At 55.6% G+C, this 20087-nt stretch overlaps 1 protein-coding gene across 5 annotated transcripts in view; it reads left to right on the forward strand.

Annotated features, from left to right (window-relative positions):
- SHANK2 (SH3 and multiple ankyrin repeat domains 2) overlaps positions 1-20087 on the forward strand; it is a 395141-nt gene that overhangs the window by 35908 nt on the left and 339146 nt on the right. For all 5 annotated transcript variants that reach the window (XM_075547967.1, XM_075547968.1, XM_075547969.1 and 2 more), the window contains 3 exons: positions 175-326; positions 5101-5268; positions 14346-14462. In XM_075547967.1, coding sequence (XP_075404082.1) covers positions 175-326; positions 5101-5268; positions 14346-14462 — 437 coding nt within the window. The remainder of the gene's footprint in view (positions 1-174; positions 327-5100; positions 5269-14345; positions 14463-20087) is intronic.

The raw sequence follows: 20087 nt of genomic DNA on the forward strand, positions 1-20087 counted from the left end.
TCTTAGGGCCCCAGGCTCTGGCTCCCACCAGTCTTTATGGGGCCGAGTAAGCTGGTCCTTGTCCTGATTCAGAGTTCTGCTCCACATTTCTGCCTGCTCTTCCAACTCCTCGCTGGAGGTGTGAGCTGCTGTTGGCCAGTGGTCGGCTCTAGAACGTGTGTGCTTGTTTTCCAGAGACGCCGCTGACCTTAGCTGCCCAGCTGGGCGACTCCGAAGAGGTCATCAAAGCCCTCAGAAATGGCGGTGCGCACCTGGATTTCCGCGCCAAAGACGGCATGACAGCCCTCCACAAGGCCGCTCGCACCAGGAACCAACTGGCCCTTAAGGTGAAGCCAGAGTCTGCCTTACCTGGGCTCAGTCCCATCTCCCACCTGCGTTCCCGTTCCCACCGCAGCTGTTGAGCGCCAAGCTCTCTTTCTGGCCCCTCTCCTTGTGTCATATTTAGAACACACCATCAGCAGAATCACCTTCCTCTCTGTTTCAGTCCAAGGGTTTGAACTCCCAACCAATGAGGCTAGTGTTGAAATCTGAGTCCAGCCAGGGGAGGAGCCCTGTGTGAGTCTGGGTAGACTAGAGAAACAAATCCACAGAAACTCATATGTGTATAAGAGAGCATTTTATTTAAAGTGTACATTCAGAAAGCATCCCAAATCAGTGCTGCCCAAGTCCACAAGTCCAACATTAACCCATATATCCGACACCAATCTACAAAGTCCTCCTCCATCTCACAAAACACACGCAATGACGCCAACTGCAGGAGGAAAGCCGAATCAGTGAGCATGTAAGCATCTCAGCACTGGCACGGCTTCTCCAGCACCCAGGGCTGCATCGGGGTAGGTCCATGTGACTTCTCCTCAGGGATGTCTCGCAGGAAGTGAGCCTTGCCAGCTGAAACAGGGAGCTGGCTAAGGCAGCTGCACCCTGGTCCGACCATCAGAGAGCAAGAGACCCGAGAACTAGAAAGGCGAGGGTCACCAAGCCATTTATCTCTCTGCCCTTCAGTGAATCCCACATGTGTTTATCAGCCAGGTTGGCACAATAAACCTTAACTGTCTCAAGCCCAGAGACCCAGCCTGACTGGGGCTGCTGAGAGGGTGGCGCATCCAGTCCTCGGGGTGGGGGGTGTCACAAACCTCTGCTTCTTCTGACACTGCCCTCAGCCGTGGGCTTGTCTGCCCAGCACTGTGTGTCTGTGTGGTTTTTCAAAAACATCACGCTGCGCTTCCAGACAAACAATGAAAGATGGGCCGTGTTTACCATGTTTTTACAGGTTTATTGGCACATACTTTACAGATCACACAATTCAATGGCTCAGTCACATCAAGGAGAAGTGTCAAACCATCACCACCTCGGTATTAGAACACTCCCCACGCCCCATGGTTGAATCACCTTTGAAATGAATGAGTGATGCAGTCACACTCCATTCTGGTGCTCACGACCCCTCCCACCTTCATTGTTACTCCCCACCCCACCCCTTTCCTTCCCTCTCACCCCACTCCTGCATCCCCTCTAGCCCCTGGTATCAGTTATTATCATTCGGTACCCACTCCCCCGTGCTTCACAGCTGGGAGACCCAACAGAAAACAATAACACACACAGTCCCACTAAGGTGGTCAGGATAAAATCATCATAGTGTAAAGAGAAAAATACAAATAATGCGTAAAAGCAAAAGACCCCCCATCAACCGGAAAAGCGCCAGGGAAGAAATTTCTGTCATGGAACGTGTGAGAGAGATAGGCACACCCAGAGCAAATTCAGGTCACGTCTCGTCTGCAGGGAGGTCACTGGCCAGGCGTCGAGCTTGATCCTGCACAGTCCAGATGGCAGTGTCTCTGGCTGGCAGTAAGGCTGGTTGAGATGCCAACCACTTCTAGTGAACAGCCCGGGCATTTTCGACAGTCACTGTGTTGTGCAGACGTCCACATGACCCATTTCCAAATCCTTTCAGCACCCCAAACGAGAGCCCCCACTCGCCTCCCTGCCCAACACCCACTGATGTCCAGGGTCTCTCTGTGTCTGCCTGCCCCGGTGATTCACACGACCATGTCCTTGTCCTTCTGATTATCTCACTCAGCAGCCTCGGTGGTGTAGATTACACAATGGACTGTGAACTGCAAGGTCAGCAGTTCAAAACCACAAGCAGCTCTGTGGGAGAAAGATGGGGCTTTCTACTCCTGTCCCGAGGTACAGTCTGGGAAACCATTAGGGGCAGCACTACAGGGTTTCTCTGAGTCAGAATGGACCCGATGGCAGTGAGTTAAGAGGAGTTAGCTCACTCGGCATGATGTCTTCCAAGGTCACCCAGGTCATGGCAGCTCTGGGCGGTACATCATTTCTCATGCACTAGAGAGCAGGGGAAGAGCCCCGGCCATGTAGTAGTCACACCTTGGGCTACTAACTGCAAGGTCAGCAGTTGGAAGCTACCGCTGCCCCTCTGGAGAGAGATGAGGCTTTCTGCTCCTGTAGAGAGCTACCATCGCAGAGACCCACACGGGCCGGTCGGTCCACCCTGTCCTGCAGCGTGGCTGGGAGTCGGAGTGAGCCCGGCGGCAGTGAGTTTGGATTGTGGCGTGTTACCAGGGCTTCAACCCACGCATGGGGTATCAGAGTAGAACTGTGTCCCTACAGGGCACAGGCCATGGACGGCTGGTTTTGAGGGGAGTGGATGCTGATTTGGGGGAAGTATATCCAACTGGGCCAGCAATGACATGGTCAATGGAGAGAAGGTTTCATCGCGCTTGGATCTGCATCTGCGCTCACGGAGACAGCAGTCAAGAGATCAAAGGATGCCTCGCACTGGGACGCCCATCTGCTGCCCAGACCTCTCCAAAGCATGGACAAGCGAGGAGGCCACGAGTCTGCTTCGAGGACTGATGTGTGCCTGATTCATCGCCTGCCCCCACGCTGAGGGCACTCTGGCTGCCCTTCTTCCAAGACAGCCCTGTGGTTCCCTGGGACGTCCACGGTACACTTGTACTGTTCTCGCCAACACCATCATTCAGAGACGTCAGTTGATTCATCTTCCGTCTCCCGTATTCAGCTTTCACGTGTCTACGAGGTGATTTAAATACCATGGCTTGGGCCAGGTGCACCTTGACCCCCAAGGAGCATCCTTGCTTTTTCCACACTCTGAAGAGGTCTTGTGCAGCAGATGGACCTCATGCAACGCATCTTTCGAGCTCTTGACTGCTGCTTCCATGAGCATCGACTGTAGACCTAAGGCAGATGCAGTCCTGGCAACTGAAATCTTTCCTCCATTTCTCACCGTGGTCCCGTCGTGTGGATTTGGAGGTCTCCTGAAATGGAGCTAGTAGTCATACTGAAGGCTTCGGTCCTTGATCTTTACTGACCAAGGGCTTCCCGTCCTCCTCACTTGCAGCCTGCAGATCGTGCGCTTTAATAAACCTTCCTCCAAGCCGGATGCTGCGCTCTCCTCCATAAGCCAGCCGCTCTGATGATGTGCTCAACATCCTCCCCAGGAGCCTCGATGGCTAGTTGTTGGTTGTTGTGTCATAAGATGCCCGCGTCTTTTCTGAGGTGCCTCTAGGTGGATGCGAACCTGCAGCCTTTGGCCGTCATGGCTGAGCAAACCCACTGCTGCCACATCCATTCCAAGTCGTAAGGACCCGACAGGAACTGCCCCATAGAGTTTGCGAGGCTGTAAATCTCTATGGGAGCAGACAGCCTTGTGCTTCTTCTGAGGAGCAGCTGGATGATTTGAACCACTGATGGTGGTTAGCAGCTCAGTACAAAACCTGCGAAGCCACCAGGGCTCCCTGTTTAAAGTTAACCTCAAACCAAACCTGCTGCCACCCAGTGGACTCTGACTCGCAGCACCCCCGGCTGGAGATGTTGATGGGACCAGGCAGGCCCGGGGCCTCGAATCACCAACCTTGCAGTGCACAGTCCGCCGAGTAACCCTCAGCCCCTGTAAAGCTCCCCCAAACCCAAACTCACCACCATCAGTCCATTACAGCCCATGGCCACCCTGTATGGCCACCCTGTAGGGCAGGGTGGCACTGCCCCTGGGCGTCTTTCGATGGGCGTAGAAAGCTCCGCCTTTCTCCCTCGAAGCAGAGGGTGGTCTCAAACTGCTGGTTTTGAGATGAAGAGGCCAGAGTGTCAGCCCCACTATGCTCTCAGACCTCCTTAGACAAAGCCAAACTCCCTGCCATGGAGTCAGGACCAACTCATAGCGCCCCCCGTGGGTTTACGAAACTAACTTCTCTCTGCAGGCTGCGGGTGGTTTTGAACTGCCAGTCATGCGGCTCACAGACCACCAGGTAACCACTCCACCACTGGGGCTCCTCCCCAGACCTCCTGAGGACTCCTTAATTCTGAAGGTGCTGTCCGAGCACTGGGAAGTCATGACTTGGGGCAGCCTGTGCTTTCTGCTCCTGTAAAGAGCGACAGTCTCGGACACCCACAGGGGCAGTTCCACCCCGTCCTATAGGATCGCTGAGTCGGCATCCGCTCCATGGCCGAGAGCTTTCTGTCTGTTTGTTTGCTTTACTCTTACTCTGGTCTGACCTTTCGACGAGGCCAGGGAGCACCCCCATTCCAAACAGGGCCATGCGGACAGGTGCTCAGGTCAGGGTCTGTCTGCCTGCTGTGACTTTCCCTCCTTAGCATCCTTCCCTCCATCCCTCCATTCCTTCCCCTCTTATTCTCCCCTCTCCCCTCCTCACTCCTGTCTTTCCCCTTTGGAGAAAGCTCACAGAGGTCATCAAGTCCAACAACTGATGCCCATTTGTTTTTGTGACCTGGGTGGGATGGCCTTGCCCCCTCCCCCCGGTCCTCTGCCTCCTTCAGTCTCTTCCTTTCCCATCCCTCCTGCCTCGGGGCTTTGGGCTTCATCTGGAGTAGGGACTGCCCTTTTGTCTCCTGAGCTAGGTGGTGCCGGGGTGCTCACACCGTCCTCCCAGGTGTGACCATTTACCTGGCGGGCCTGTCTGTCACTGGGCTGTAGGCTGACTCCTGGGGGCAGGTTCAGTTCTAGACAAGAAGGATGCCAAAAAGCTTAGGATTCAACACACACATTTTGGGGGAGGGAATCTCATCCATCCCAGATTCCCACTCTTATGTGTTTTTTTCCTCTAGACCCTTTTAGAACTTGGGGCATCGCCAGATTACAAGGACAGCTACGGCCTGACCCCGCTGTACCACACGGCCATTGTTGGAGGAGACCCCTACTGCTGTGAGCTTCTGCTCCACGAACATGCCACGGTCTGCTGCAGGGACGAGAACGGCTGGCACGAAATCCACCAGGTACACGGCTCTCACTCCCGCCCGGGCCCACCTGCAGGTGGGAGCCCCTCGTCCTTGCACCCAGGGAGGTCAGGGCTTGGATAGAACTGCCCCTGTGGGTTTCCGAGACTCACTCGTTACGGGAGCAGACAGCTTCACCCTTCTCCTGCGGAGCAGTGGATGGGTTCGAACCACTGACAAAAGGTCATCCACATGCGTGGACACCCACGACTCCCACAAGGAGTGTGAAGACAAAAACAGGAAATACCCCGGAGCCAAGGCAGACCTGGGTCCGGTTTAGGGGGAAAGAGTGAGGTTTTCGTTCATTTTGCATGTGTGTACGGGGACTTCACAGGTGAGGGGCATAGTCCCCACAAGACTGCCTTCACCTCAGATGCCAACCGCCAGTCCAGGGGTCAGGCCAGCTGGATGCCCACTTTGGGGGTGCCTCACCCCCGAAGGTTCGACAGTTTGTTGCCCAGAACTCAGGAGCCCATGCGAGGCCACTTCTACAGCATCAGCCCTGTCCCCTCCAGCAGAGGGACGTCCTAAGACTGTCCAGCAGATGGCAGTGAAATGCTTACAGGAAGGAGTGCACGCTTCCTAATCTTGGAGTCGGAATCTGCTTGCTGGCAGCCAGGGAGTTTGGTCTCAGGAGGCCAAGCTATGCCCTTGGCAGAGGGAAGGCCCAGGGTATGGTAACTGCTGTGAACCCTGAACCCCGGGGGAGGCGTTCTAAATGCACATGCCAGGCCTCACAAGGAGACCTCAAAAAGAGTACGTATGGGGGGGATCCCTGTGTACATTCCCGAAAACATCCCAGGGAAACAGTTACTATCCCAGAGGAGGTTGGTTTGTTGTACAGCCTGGTCCGGGATAGGTTCATAGCGATCTGTCTACAAGGAAGGATGGTAAGTGCATCACGATTCACAGTGACCTTACAGGACAGGGTAGAACTGGCCCTGTGGTTTTCTGAGACTGTCGCTCTTTATGGGAGTAGAAAGTCTCGTCTTTCTCCTGCAGGGTGGCTAAGTGGTATCGAACTGCTGACATTACGGTTAGCAGCCCAGTATGTAACAACCAGGGCATGAGGCGTTGGAATGACGGTGCTGGAGAAGACTATTGAAGGGACTGTGAACTGCCAGAAGAGCAATCAACTCTGTCTTGGGGAAGCGTGGCTTGGGGCGTGGGGGGCGTGGGGGAGATGTCCTTAGAAGCGAGAATGCCGAGGTTTCATCTCAGAAGCTTTAGGCATGTTGTCAGGAGGCAGGAAAGACCAGTCCAGAAAGGCATCCTGTTTGGTAAAGTAGAGGGGCAGCGAAAAAAGTTAGACTTTCGACAAGACAGACTGACACACATAGGGGCTGCACCAGTGCGCTCCAGCACAAGAACAAGTCTGCCAATGGCGCAGGATCAGGCAGAGCTTTGCTCTGTGACACATTGGGTCACTACGGTTCGGCACCGACTCGAAATCACCAAGCACCGCCGCCGTGAAGGGGTCCAGTTAATACAACTGCTGTTCAACTGGACAGACAAGTCACAGCAGTGGAAGACGCCTACAAACTTTTCTGGTGCACGGATAGTGCCGACGGCTGGAACGTGAAAGTTAGACAAAGAGGAAGAAGGGTAGTTGGAAATGGTGATAGAGATGAAGCTGGAGATCGTGTGACAGAATTGGTGAGCGTGGCGGCACCGTCATTGCAGATACAGGTTTTCAGCGGCATCATGGTGACGGTACTGGAGTGTGCAGACTCAAACTATGGTGCTTCCAGTCCTCCCGCGCCCCTCCCCCCGCATACATGTGAAGCTGGGCACCCAGTAAGGAAGACCGGAGGGAATCCAGGCCTTTGGCTCATGGTGCTGACACGGGATATTGAACGTGCCACGGACTGCCCACAGGACAAATGGATCTGCTTTGAGCAAGTACAGCCAGAGAGCTCCCTAGAGGCGAGAGGTCAGCTTACCTATTTTGGACATGTTGTCGAGAGAGATTCCGGAGAAGGACACCATGCTTGGTAAAGTGGAGGGTCAACGAAAGAGAGGAAGGCCCTCACGGAGATGGCTGGACACCGTGGCTGCAGCCATGGGCTCAGGCCTGGGAACAATGGCGAAGACAGAGCAGGGTTCCCTTCTGTTGCGCATCGGTCACTGTAGGTCAGTGCCGACTCGCTGGCACCCAACAAAACAATCCCTACATGCCAGACTCGACTTCCCCAGATGGACTGCACAGAGATCAAACTGACCGTGTCTGTGGGAGAAGATGAAGGGGAATGTCAATCGCATCAGCCCAGATAAGACAAGGGCTGACCGATGAACTGGCCATCCACTGCTCAGTTCAAGTTAAAGCTAGAAAAAGACTAAACCACGTCCTCGAGAGCCAAAATACGACCTTGAGGATATCCCGCCTGAATTCAGAGAGCATCACAGACGCACACTTCACACTCGGGACACTAGTGATGACAGGCCTAACCCACTGCAGGCTGGCATCAAGGACATTGTACATGAACAAAGCAAAAGGTCATGTAAAAGATAAGAAAGAGCAGACCAAGGTCAAGGTCAGAAGAGACCCTGAAACTTGCTCTTGAACCCAGAGAAGCTGAAGCAACTGGATGAAATGATGCAGTCCGAGAACTTCCAAGAGCAGCCCCAGTAGACAAAGACGAGCCTTTGGAAGCGTGCAAAGGCCTGGGAGCAGAAAGCCAGACAGGAGGGCCTTGCCCAGCGCATCTCAGCCAGAAAGAAATGAAGGGAGCCGCCACGCCTCCAGCTATGACCTTGAAGAATTCTATGACCAAATATTGAACGTGCAGGACCATCCCAAGGCTTTGCCAGGAACATACCCTCACAGGGCCCAAAAAGAATCGATCTGTGTCCAGCATCTCAAGGTCGTCTATGATTCAGAACGGATGGCTTTGAAACCTCAGGCATGGAGCCAAAAGCAAGCTCCAGGAACTGATGGGACATCAAGGGAAAGGTTGCCGCAGCTAATGAAGAGCATCCACTTGTGTGGGCCAAGAAATCTGGGAGATTGGACAAGAGCTAGCCGCTCGGACAACTGACTGGAAGAGAGGCCTATCCGCAGCCATTCCAAGCAAGGGAATGTGGGATTTGTGGGAAAGCATCTTTCACCTCACACGCAAGTAAATTTCTGCAGGAGATGGTTTTAAAGAAACAGTTGCAGCAGTCTATCCTGCAGGAGCTGCCAGAAGTGGAGTCACAGTCAGCAGAGGTTACTGAACAAGGACTGTCACTGCTGACGGCAGCCGGCTCCTGGCGGAAAGCAGAGGGTGTCAGGAAGGTGTCGGCGTGCATTGTGTTGGCTCTGCTCAGGCATCCCCCTGTGTGGCCAGGACAACCTGGGGGGGGAGGGGACCTTGAGGCTACGGAGGGTGCCAGCATCCTTCGTTCTGCCCACGTGAAAACTGGGCATGGGTCAAGAGACCACCGCCCTAACAGAACGAGGCATGGCCGAGTGGTTCAGAACCAGGCCAGGCGTGTGTCGGGGCTGTATCTTCTCGCCGTTCATTCTTGTTCAGGGAGCACACAGAGCAGCTCCTCAGAGAAGCTGGCACGGTCAGAGAAGGTCCTGGCATCTTGATGGGAGGAGAGTCCATTAACCACGTGTGTGTGGTGCAGATGCTAGACCCTGGCTCGCCGACAGTGAGGAGGACTTGAGGCACTTGCTGGCGACGATCAGAGTTTGGCCATCAGGGCCGCGGATTGCAACCCAAAGCGAAGAGAGGCCAGCTTCTTGCAACGGGACCAGGAGACAGCGACAGGGGACAGCGACAGGAGACAGTGACAGGGGACAGCGGGAAAGCTTGAAGTCATCAAGATTTCACTTTTCTTGGATGTGCAGTCTACACTTATGGAAGCGTCAGTTAAGAAATCCCAGGGACGCACGCTGCCTTGGCCCCTTGTGCTGGCGAGGCCTCTCCAGCCTTGGAGAACGAGGGCCCTGCACCGCGGCGGTGGCAGCGAGGACGGAGATGTGCCTGAGCCGCACCACAGCCTGTTCCATCGCCTCAGGCGCGTGTGATGATTGGGCATGAAGCAAGAGCCCACAGGAGACTTGGCGCGTGCGAGGCACCGTGTTGGCAGAGCGTATTCAAAGCACCGCGGATGGCCATAGAACACACACACACCTGCCTCGAAGAGGTACCGCCAAGATGCTCCTTAGAAATGAGTGGCGAGAGCCCGCCTCTGGGACGTTGGGTGTGTTGTCGGGGGGCCAGTCCTCGGAGGAGGACGTCGTGTTGGTAAAGCAGTGGAGCAGAGGGAGACTCCCCGCCCCCCGAGATGGATGGACGCCATGGCTGCCGGAAGGTGCTCCTATGGAGCAACGAAGGGAAGGATGGCACGGGGTTGGGGGTGACTCTCTCTTTGGTACGCGGGATCCTGGGAACCAGAACAAACTGCACAGCACCCACCGCCACCAGCAAGGGTCTTGGTGGGAGCGGACGGCCTGTGTCCACCAGGGAGACCTTTCAGAGAGCGGCCTCATACTTAGCCGCTGCTTCCCCAGGGCTCCCACGCACCTGGGGACCAAAATCACATCTGCTGCCATCGAGGTATTTCAGACTCAGAGCGAGAGGTAGTGGCGAGCCCTCCCATCGGGCTTGCGCGGCCACGTCTTTCTCCTCTGTTGTGCCCGATGGGTTCAAAGCACCGCCAAGGCCCCTGTATGGTCTGGGGCCGTCCCTTTTCCTGAAAGGTCACCTCTGTATTCTGGGAGGGTTCCTCAGGCTTCCCACGATCCCCGTGACACCCCCTCCCCTTCCTGGAGGCCGCTGGTCTGTCTTCTCCTAGGGATGTCTCTCCATCCGGGGCCGCTCCGTCTTGCCTCCCGGGGAGCCCCAGCATATGCATTTGGGCCAGGAAAATCATCCACGTGGTGACGTCTCCTCGCCGTTCATTGTGCACCCCCATGTGGTGGTGACGGGGTGACCGCTCATCCTGTTCTCGGGGAGGTGCACTCTGACCACGTGGGCCGCTGGACTCTGCTCAACTTGCCCACCTAGTCTTTGTCCCTTTGTAATTCACAGTCGCCTGTGGGTGTCCTTGCTCTCATCCACCCCTGCTAGCTCTGCCGTTCATTTGCATTCGCTTGTAGGAGAAGGCTGCTAAATCCCAGGGCTGCTTTTCTATTAATGGCTGGGACGGTTTCCTCCTCATGTGTTGATGTGCTCGTTTACTTAGGGAGACAGGGACCCGCTGATTTCTATGGTAACCAATAGGCAATGCTGTTACTTCCCTTCTGGTTCTGGCCAGTGGGAACCCTTCTACCTTTTTTTGCATGTCCTTCTTGTTAGGTCAGGAACATCACTGTTTATGTTTCCCACCTCTTTCCCACTGTTGCTATGCTTGCTTGGTTTGCAACAGTTTTGTTGGACTGTCGTCCTCGTATCATACGATTCAGTAGTTGAGCCTTATCGAGAAGAGTGGTGCCGTCTTTACCACAACCCGTTTTAGGAACTTTCCTCTCTCGCCGTGCGCCACTGATGTGATTTTGTTCCCCTGACACCTCCAACTCACAGCGGCCCCGTGGGATGGCGTGGGACGACTTCCTTAGAGGAGGCTCCCAGCATGCAGTTCACCATGGAAGCAGACCATCAGGGTGGCTGGTAGGCCTCTGACCTTTGGGTGCTGCCATCTTGTGGGGAGCATGCCCTCGCCTGTTGGCATCATAAACTACTGCCAGGTCAGCTTGTTCTTTGTGCATCTCGGTCCCGGAACCAGCCAGTTCTCCAAGGAGCCTGGCTCTCGGAACGGTATTTAGAAGCCATGAACTGGGAGCTAGCAGTGCTCACTGCTATTGGGCGGTTGCCCCCAGGCCCCTCAGTCGCTAGCATTAGGGTTGCATTTACATCGGTGTGCATTCATCGATGCCTACGCTGGTTTTGTTTTTCTATCTGTGTATTGAAACTCACAAGTTCATACCAATCCCTCAGCTCCCGTCCAAGGCTGCAGAATGTATTCCACCCCCCACGCCCCACCCATGCCATAGTTAGAACATCACTTCCCCGGTACATTTTGCTGTGGATCACAAGGCCAGCAGTTTAAAACCACCAGCAGCTCTGAGGGAGAAAGTTGAGGCTTCCTGAACCCATAGGATGTACCAGTCTCAGAAACTCACCAGGGCAGTTCTACCCTGTTCTGTGAGGTTGCTGTGAGTTGACATCGACCCGATGGCCGTGAGTTCAGCTTCTGCCTTGCTTCCTGACAGTGAGAAGCTGCCTGCTCCCCCTCCTCTGCTTGCTGGTTTGTTCGGTCTCCCGTGTGCCCAGATGGGGGTCTCCTGCCCCCATCTGACAACCATCTTGCTTAGATCCCTCTCATCCTTGCCTTGTCCCCCTCCCCCCATCTGGCCCTCTGCCCTCCTCTTCCTCCTCCTCAGTAACCCTCTGCAAGCTGACCACCAGGGACTGCTTGTAAGAGGGGAGCAGAGGGAATGTGATCCTTTGCATACACATGCTAATGGTACAGACTGGAGATGGTGGAATCCTGGGTAGTCTTCGTGGTTTTGTGTGAAGCCCTTCTCCATATTCCCTGGCTCTGTTAGTTTCATCCACGAGGGGGGAGAAAGAAGAAAGGAAGGGGGACAGGCCCCTGAGTCCCTCCATCCACAAACCATCTGCTCCGAGTCGGTGCTCTGTGTAATCTGTTAACTCCGGTCTGTGTTGACCCTTGGTGAGCGGGGAGTGAGGCCGTCCCCTGGGTGGGATTAAAACCTGCTAAAGCCACGTTACCGGGGGGAGGGAGTCACTGGTCTGGATTAATCTTTCAGTGGCTCTGTGGCAATGCGGCCCACTCCGTTCAGAGGACAAGGCGATTAAATTAAGCTCTGCCGGCAGGAGCCCCCCAAGGAGAGATAATTAGCCTGGGCCCCTTCTCTTATAAGGGTTATTAAAAATCTCAACTTGAGCTGATTTCAGGCGAAATAACCCCCTCCCCCAAAGTCCCATCTTGTTTCCGACTCACCCGGGGATAGTTGTGGCTTAGAGATAATTTGAGTTTAGACATAATTTTTTGAGCTGGATCAAAGATTCTCTCTTTCTCTCTTAGTCTTTCTCTCTCTCTCTCTCTCTCTCTCTCTCTCTCTCTCTCTCTCTCTCTCTCTCTCTCTCTCTCTCTCTCTCTCTCTCTCTGTTTGTCTTTTCCTCTGTCCTTCTGAATGTCTCTCTGTGCTTTTTGTCTATTTCTCTCAGTCTCTCTCTGTACCATTGACGGTCTCTCTGCCTCTGTGTCTCTCTTATTTGTCTCTTTTTTTCTCTGTCTGTGTCTTCACCCATCTCTCTTTAGGTCTCTGTCTGGGCGTCTTTCTGGTCTGCTTTCTCTTCCCCTGCCCACATCTCTCTCTTTCAGTGTCAGTGGCCGCAGGGAGTCCCAGAAAACCTCCCCATCCTGGGTCTTCATGGGCCCATTTTTGTCACTTGGTGTTCCCACACTGGGCCTTGGTGAGGGTGGAATATGGTGATGACTCAAGTCCAGTGGGCCCTTCAGGCGTGGGGTGGGCTGGGGGCTCCCTGGACCTGGGAGAGTGGGAAACCCTAGAAAGTGTGAGGCTGGTGGGGGGAACAGCACTGCGGCGCTCCCTCCGACCTGCTCTGTGTGTGCAGGAGCGTCTTCTCCAGGAGACGTGGTCCTTGCAGCCCCTGTTTTTCTCAGGCTCCTCCCCTCCCGAGTTCAAGAGTCTTCCTGTCCCTGTGTCCTCACTGTGCCTTGGCGAGGTGGGGCCCTCTACCTTGTAGGTAATTAGAACCTTGAGGGCCAGAAATGCCCTGCTCTGGCTGGCTCTCCCAGCTGGGTCCTCTTAACTAGCAGTTGCCCATGTGCCAAGACAGACCTGCCCTCCTCCCTCCGGGGACCCTGCCTGGAGTGGCCTGATTGTAGGGGGCAGTAGGTCTTCCCACCAATGGGGGAACCCATCATCCTGGGTGCTGGCCGATTCTCCCTGGTGAGTGGGGCCGCTAGCCCATGGGAACCTCCTAAGCATGCTAAGAAGGTGGTGTCACACCGGCCCACAGTTAGGGACATAGGTTGGGTGTGTGTGTGACAGCTTTAATCATGGAAGACCCTTGCCTTGGACCCAGAGCTGCCTGCCCCTAAGCCCAGTGGTCACCAACCAGAGAGGTTTAGAGAAGGGACCCCCAATGATAGACCCTCCCCTGCTGTCTGCAGACACCCCCCCCCCCCGTGATGGGCTTGGCTTGGGAGACACAAGGGATGTTCCCAGCTGAGAGACAGATAGTTCTCATCATTCCTGGACATGAACCAAGGGCCCAAGGGTCTCACCTGACTGTCTTTAGACCCAAGTCCATGCAGGTGGACATTAGATAGTGAGACCAGGGCGAGGGGCCCTTTCATGGGCGGGATACTGAATTAGGGTTGAGGGGAGCCCTGGGGTCCTCTCCAGACTCCTCGCCCCCTGAGCTGAATGAAGGTACTTGGAGTTCCCAGAGCCCCTGCATGGCAGCCACACACGGGCCTCCAGACTCCCAGGAAGCTCCTGCTCCGCAGGCCCAGCCAGGGGTCTGGCAGCAACTACGGGGTGTCCTTGGGCTCCTGGGCTGCTGCCACATGGCCCCACAAGGTGAACCTTTACAAGCGGGTGTTCTGGGCTCACTGTCTAGGGCTGGGGCTAGACCGGGCTATGGACCAGGGAGATTCCTTGGCGCCACCTCTCCCCAGCTCCCTGGGGCAGCAGCTGTCCTTGGAGCTTTTGTGGCCAGAGCTGTGTCTACCTTAGCCATCAGTCTGTCTGTCCCTCCATGTGTATCCCTGGTTTATGAGGACATTATTCCTAGAGGGTGAGAGCAAGGACCCCCGACTCCACGTGTTCTTCTGTTAGCTGGGCTGGTTATGACCCCTCCCCTCCCTTCTCCCCAGGCAAGGCCTCAACTGTAGCCCCTGACTGAGGATATTAATATCTTGGGGGGAAAGGGGGCACAGTGTTAGCCACAGTGGGGGCTGTGTATTTGGGCTCTTGCCAGACCTGGCTGCAGGGCAGGCTGCCCGTGGTGCGTGTGCATGTGGCCCTGGGCATATCTCTGGTGTGTGGTGCCTGCCCAGCTCACCATCTGGCCGCTCTCTTCCAGGCTTGCCGGTACGGACATGTGCAGCACCTGGAACACCTGCTCTTCTACGGGGCGGACATGGGGGCCCAGAATGCCTCAGGGAACACCGCCCTGCACATCTGTGCGCTCTATAACCAGGTGAGAGTCCCCACCCCGTGCTCCCCACACTCCAAGGCCTGGAAGGGTCCTGTCAGGTGATGTTCACCTGAATTCTCAGGTGAGGGTGCGCTACACTCTTTAGAAAGAAAAAGCTTGGCCTCTGGAGAGGGGGCTGAGTAGGTACCAGGGGCCCCTCAACCTCCCTTCTCGCTGCCTCCTCTGTCTGGAAGAGATGCAGGGCCGGACAAAACAAGGCTTCTCAGAGAGCATGTGCCCACCCTCCGTGGTACAGGGCACAGACGCTGCCCACTTACTTGAGGCCACTCCCTGCCATTGTGTCTGGGTATGGAGAGGTTGGAGCGGCTGCCTCCATCCACAGGGTGTTCAAGGAAGCCTTGATGTCGTCAGCTGCAGTCATGGAGTCCATCCTCTGAGGATGAAGCAGTCAGCACCCCTACCCCCACCCCCATGGGGTGCACACTTGAGGCTGGAACCTTTCGAGAGTGGGTTGCCAGGCCTTGCTTCCAAGGTGCCTCTGGGGGTGACTCTCCACGGCATGAATCCCCAGGGGTTCCAACACCCCCAGACACAACCCCAGGGCACTTGGGTGCTGCGAGGTACGCGGTGGAGCTCGAGGAAATCTCCTGGTGGTGCCGCAGGCTCAGCGCTGGCTTCCCTGGTAGAGATGGACAGTCCTGGGGGAACCCTGCATGGGGTTGTTATGGTCATGCCAGCCAAAGCCCTGGGAGTGTGGTGGCTTGGGCATCGGGCTGCTGTTGGCAAGACCAGCAGTTCGAACCCCTGGAGAAAGATGAGGCTATCTGCTCCTGTAAAGAGTGAGTCTCAGGGACCCTGTTCTGTAGGGCCGCCAGGAGTCGGAATCCACTCATGGGCAGGGGGTTGGGGTTTGGCTGGCGTCAGACAGGGTGAGAAAGCAGGGGGTCTGGGGCGGGATGTTTGAGTAGCACTGAGGGATGTGTGGACCCCATGTGGGAGGTGGAGCAGCGCTCTGTGCCCATGTGCCCCGAGCTGCAGGAGGGCTCTGGCCCTGAGGGTGAGGGTCCACGGAGGAAGAACATGCACCTGACCCTCAGGAAGGGGCCCAGGATGTGTGTGTGTATGTGTGTGTGTGGGGGAAGGGGGGTGGTTCAGGAAAGTCCCTGGCCATCAAGAGGTGAGTGTGGTCACCACAGCTCCTGCTTACCCCCCTCGCCTTCATTTCTCTCCCTCTGACATTGAGGATCTTACGTGTGAGTGGGGTGGGGGGTGGACCCAATGCCAAGCACAATGGGGCAATTGTGGGGGGGGGGCACTCCTGACTGCAGGAGGTTGAGGAGGTGCGTCTCTGCTCGAGGGCACCTGGCTCAGCACACCCGGCCCATTGTCTGTCTCTCCTTAGTATCATTTCAACTCCAACCAGGACTCTGCTCTGTTGACTCACCATGACCTCCAGGGGGGAGATCTCGAGCCCCTATCCTTCCCCAGCACCCTTCCCTGCTCCCCCAGTCCACAACCAGGCTCTCTCAAGTTCCCACTTCTTTTTGAGTTTTTTAAATGCCCCTGGATTCTTTGCCCTGGAAAAACTCCTATTCATCCTTCAAGACCCGTCCCAGATGTCCCTCTGTCAATCATGCCTCCCAGGCCAGCCCATTTTGACACCCTTCCTGTTTTGCCTCCTGGAATCCTCCACACTTGGCCCAGACCTTCCCTCGGAGACATCGGCCATCACCTCTCCTGGTTTCCCTTGTCCCCAGCACAGGGGCAGCAGCCTCACCCTGGTGGGCTCGGGTGGCCTTTCAGCTGGACTTCAGGGACTCCTTCGTGGAGTGCTGGCTGGACGACATTTGACGTCGGAAGACGGAGACCAGGCAGAACCGAGGAGGACCGCTCGATGGCATTACAAAAGCCCAGACCACGAGGCGTGGTTGTGACAGACACAACATCTGCAGCAGCAGCTGCTTCTTAATTACTGCCTTGGATGGGAACAACAGCCCTTAGTTTCCCCAGTAGATTTCCAGCTTATTCTATCATGAAAACATCAGAGAGCCAGAACACTAGGAGAGCATGTTTTCTCTATTACTTGAAGTGACTGTGGATACTTGGTTGTCTTTGGAAAAGTGGGTGGCGTGTTTTTGTTGTTGGGTGACCCCGAGCCCAACATAGAGGAACCCGCCCAGCCCTGAGCTGTCCTCACCGTGGTTCCTGACCCCAGCCCAGGGCTGCAGCCCCAGGGAGTAGTCCCCCTCCTTTCCCCAGTCCTCTCCAGCACCTCCATTCAAATGCAAATTCAGATGTGGCTGGTTTTTCTTAGGAGAGACCAAAACACATTGGCCTTCTGTATTCTGGGTGATGAGAGGGGCTGAGGGAAGTGTGGGGAACATTATCTTTTCATTCGATGTTTCCACATGCATTTTGAGGGGGCTCCCTCCCACCCCCCAAACACAGGAGTTTCTGAGCGGCGCCCCTGATTGATGTGTTGGCTCTTGGCTGAAAGACTGGGGTTCAATCCACCCAGAGGCACCTTGGAAGAAAGGCCGAGCAGTTTGCGGTTCTAGGGAAAGAAATGCCCCTACCCCCACCCCACACAGCCTGCGTCCTCCTCACAGCCCTTGCTGATGTCTGAGCCTGTGGTTGCAGCCACCGTGTCCGTGTCCATCTATCTGCCCGAGGGCCTGCCTCGTCTTCGGGGGCTCTCTGTTTCACTGAGCATGACAAAGTCACCACTCTTGCTTCTAAGGGGCATTCTGGGGGCTCGGCGTCTGAAATCAAGAAGCCCTGGTGGTGTCGTTAGGCTGCTCACCGCAAGGCCAGCAGTTCAAAACCACCAGCCGCTGCAAGGGAAAAAGACAAGTCTTTCTACCCATCAAGAGGTAGTCTCAGAAAACTCACGGGGGAAGTTCTACCCTGTCCTGTTGGTCTTCCTCCTTTTTAACGACCCCCCATTTTCCCAAGCCCACTGTCCTCTTCCAGGACAGTCCCTCCTGATCCCCGCCTCCCCCGAGTCCCTGAGAAGTCTCACCACACTCAAAACTAAGAAGTGTTCTGTTCGAGAGGACAGTGAGAAGGATCCCAGTGCATATTTTGGGGGGCAGGGGGCCCCACTCACCCCCTAGCAGCTCAGCAGCAAATAGGTTCAATGAACAGTCAAACAGAGTGGACTCATCTCTGGGGTGGAAGTACATCAGACAATAGTGCAGCCTGTCCCCTTCCCCAGGGTAGGGGTGACTAGCATGACTTCCATGGGCTCAAAAGGGGGGGGATGCCCCCCAGAGCATTCTGCGAACCCCCCTAGCCCAGGCAAAATCACAATCTTCCCAGACGGAGGCCTCGTTTTCAGCAAACCAGCGTTCTGCTCACTCCTCACCTGCAGAGCCCGGAAGCCCGAGATCAGGGGTGGGGAGTGTCCGGGCTGTGGGCCGTGCAGACCCCAGACCAAACTCACTGCCTCCCAGTCGGTTCCGACTCACCGGGAGCCTGCAGGACAGAGAAGAACTGCTCCTGGGAGTTCCTGAGGTTGCACTCACTCACTCACAGGAGTGGGAGGCTCATCTCTCCCCACTGGGCAGTGTCCAAACCCCGAATTGAGCCCACTGCCATCAAGTTGATTCTACAGGGCAGGGAAGCACTGTCCCTGTGGATTTCTGAGATGGTAACTCTTTCCAGGAGTAGAAAGCCCTCTCTTTCTCCCACGGGGCGACTGGTGGCTTTGAACTACTGACCTGGTGGTTAGCAATCCACTCGGGACCACTACACCACCAACTCTCCTTGGTCGGTTGTATAAGACCCACCACACCCCAGGCACCACCACACACCCTCACCAAAGAGAAGCAGTTCCGGCCATCGCAGAACATACTGGGCCCGTGTGGCCTGTGGCCTAGGTCATAGATACCTGAATGGCTCTTGGCAGAACAAAGGTTCCCTGCCCATTCTCTACAGAGAGGCTCCTTGACACTTGACCTGGCGGCCGTCCATCTGGCCTTTGTGAGTGCACCTTGCACACGGCCACCACCTGCCTGTCCGTGGGCAGTTGTGTCAGCAGCTGTGATGCTGATCAGGTTTCGGGGTGGGTGGGGTTGCAGACTAAGGCAGACTAGGGAGAAAGGCCTGCCAATCAGCTTACAGCCAACCAAGACCCAGTGGACCGCAACAATCTGGTCTGAGATGCTCCGGGAAGAGGGCACAGGACTGAGCAGGGTTTTGTCCCACTGTGTGTGGGGTCACCATGCTGATTGCCACCACCAGCCCAAAGATGAAGACAAAGGCGAGGGTGCATCACACAGGAAGCCTACACGGTCCCGGGAGCCCTCCCCGTTGGAAGGCAAGCCTTGTGGGAGGGGGGGAGCCCCTTTCTGTTCCATTCCCTACTGCCTGTCCTCCGCACCTGGAGTGGCAGCTGCTATAGCCAGTGCCCAGTCAGAAATAAGTAAGCCCAAGAGCCCCTCAAGCCCCTCACTGACATCCAGCGACCCTAGGGGGCGGGCAAAGCACTGCCCCGGTGCGTTTCCAAGACTGTTAGCCCTTTATGGGGTTGAAAGCCTCATTTTCCTCCCTGGGAGTGGCTGGTGGCTTCGAATGCTGCCCTTGTGGTTGGCAGCCCAAGGCCTCCCCCACGGCACCACCAGGCTGCCCTAAGTGCCCATCAGGATCTGTTACATAGAGACAGCAAGGACGCAAGGAGTGACCGATGCCTGCTTCTTAACCACACGGGCTGTGCCAGTCCGGGTGGTCTCGAGAAACAAACCCAGAGACACTCCTGTGTGTGTTAGAAAGAGCTTTCTATGCAAGAGCCATTGGATATTCAGCAAACACCCCAGCCCAGTCCAGATCAAGTCCATGAGTCCGATAGTAGCCCATATGTCCAATACCAGTCTGTAAGCTCTTCTTCAGACTCACGTAACACATGCAATGACGCTGAATTCAGGAAGATCACGGTCCTGTGGGTAGAAAGTCTTGTGGATCCAGTGGCAGTAGAAGCATCTCAGCACTGACGTGGGTGTCCACGTGGCTCCTCTAGCTCCAGGGCTCTGGCTGGAATCAGCGTGGCTCCATGTGGCTTGTCAACAGGAAGATGAAGCAGAGAGACAGTGCGTGTCCCGCCTCCAGGGAGGAAGACAGGAGTTTCCAGAATCCTCAGGAGAAGCCAGGTCCACACGGAAGCCTCATTGGCTATAACCTGATTGACAGGCTAGACTCCACCCCTTTGCTCAAGTTGACAGTAGACGATGTCACTGGCACGGAAACCTTTACGCAGGGGTTTTCAAGACCTTCTTGTGCTCGCCCTAGTTCCATTTCCATCCTGTGGTCATTATTTGGTGTCCTTGGGTCGGTTCCGACTCACCGCGACCCTCTATGTGCAAAAGAAGGGAGCCCTGCCCGGCCCTGTTACACCTGCTGCTATGCCTGCAGCCGCTGCGCACGCCCTGCTGTTAGTGGATGGCAGCGTTTGCAACGGTTTCTTCTCATTTAGGGGTCATGCCCCAATGGCACAGGAAGGTCCTGAAGCCTTTCTCCGCCCATGTCACTATGATCAACTCTGCTTTGAGAAGGCAGCTCTTCTGTGTTTGTTTTTTTAAAAATATATCTGACAGCATTTCGATGCTACCTGTAAGATTTTCATGGCCGACTCCTGTGAAGTGGGCGGTATTTCTTCTCTGTTGTCTGTTC

The sequence above is a fragment of the Tenrec ecaudatus genome, chromosome 4, assembly GCF_050624435.1.
Source record: "Tenrec ecaudatus isolate mTenEca1 chromosome 4, mTenEca1.hap1, whole genome shotgun sequence".
NCBI lineage: Eukaryota > Metazoa > Chordata > Mammalia > Afrosoricida > Tenrecidae > Tenrec > Tenrec ecaudatus.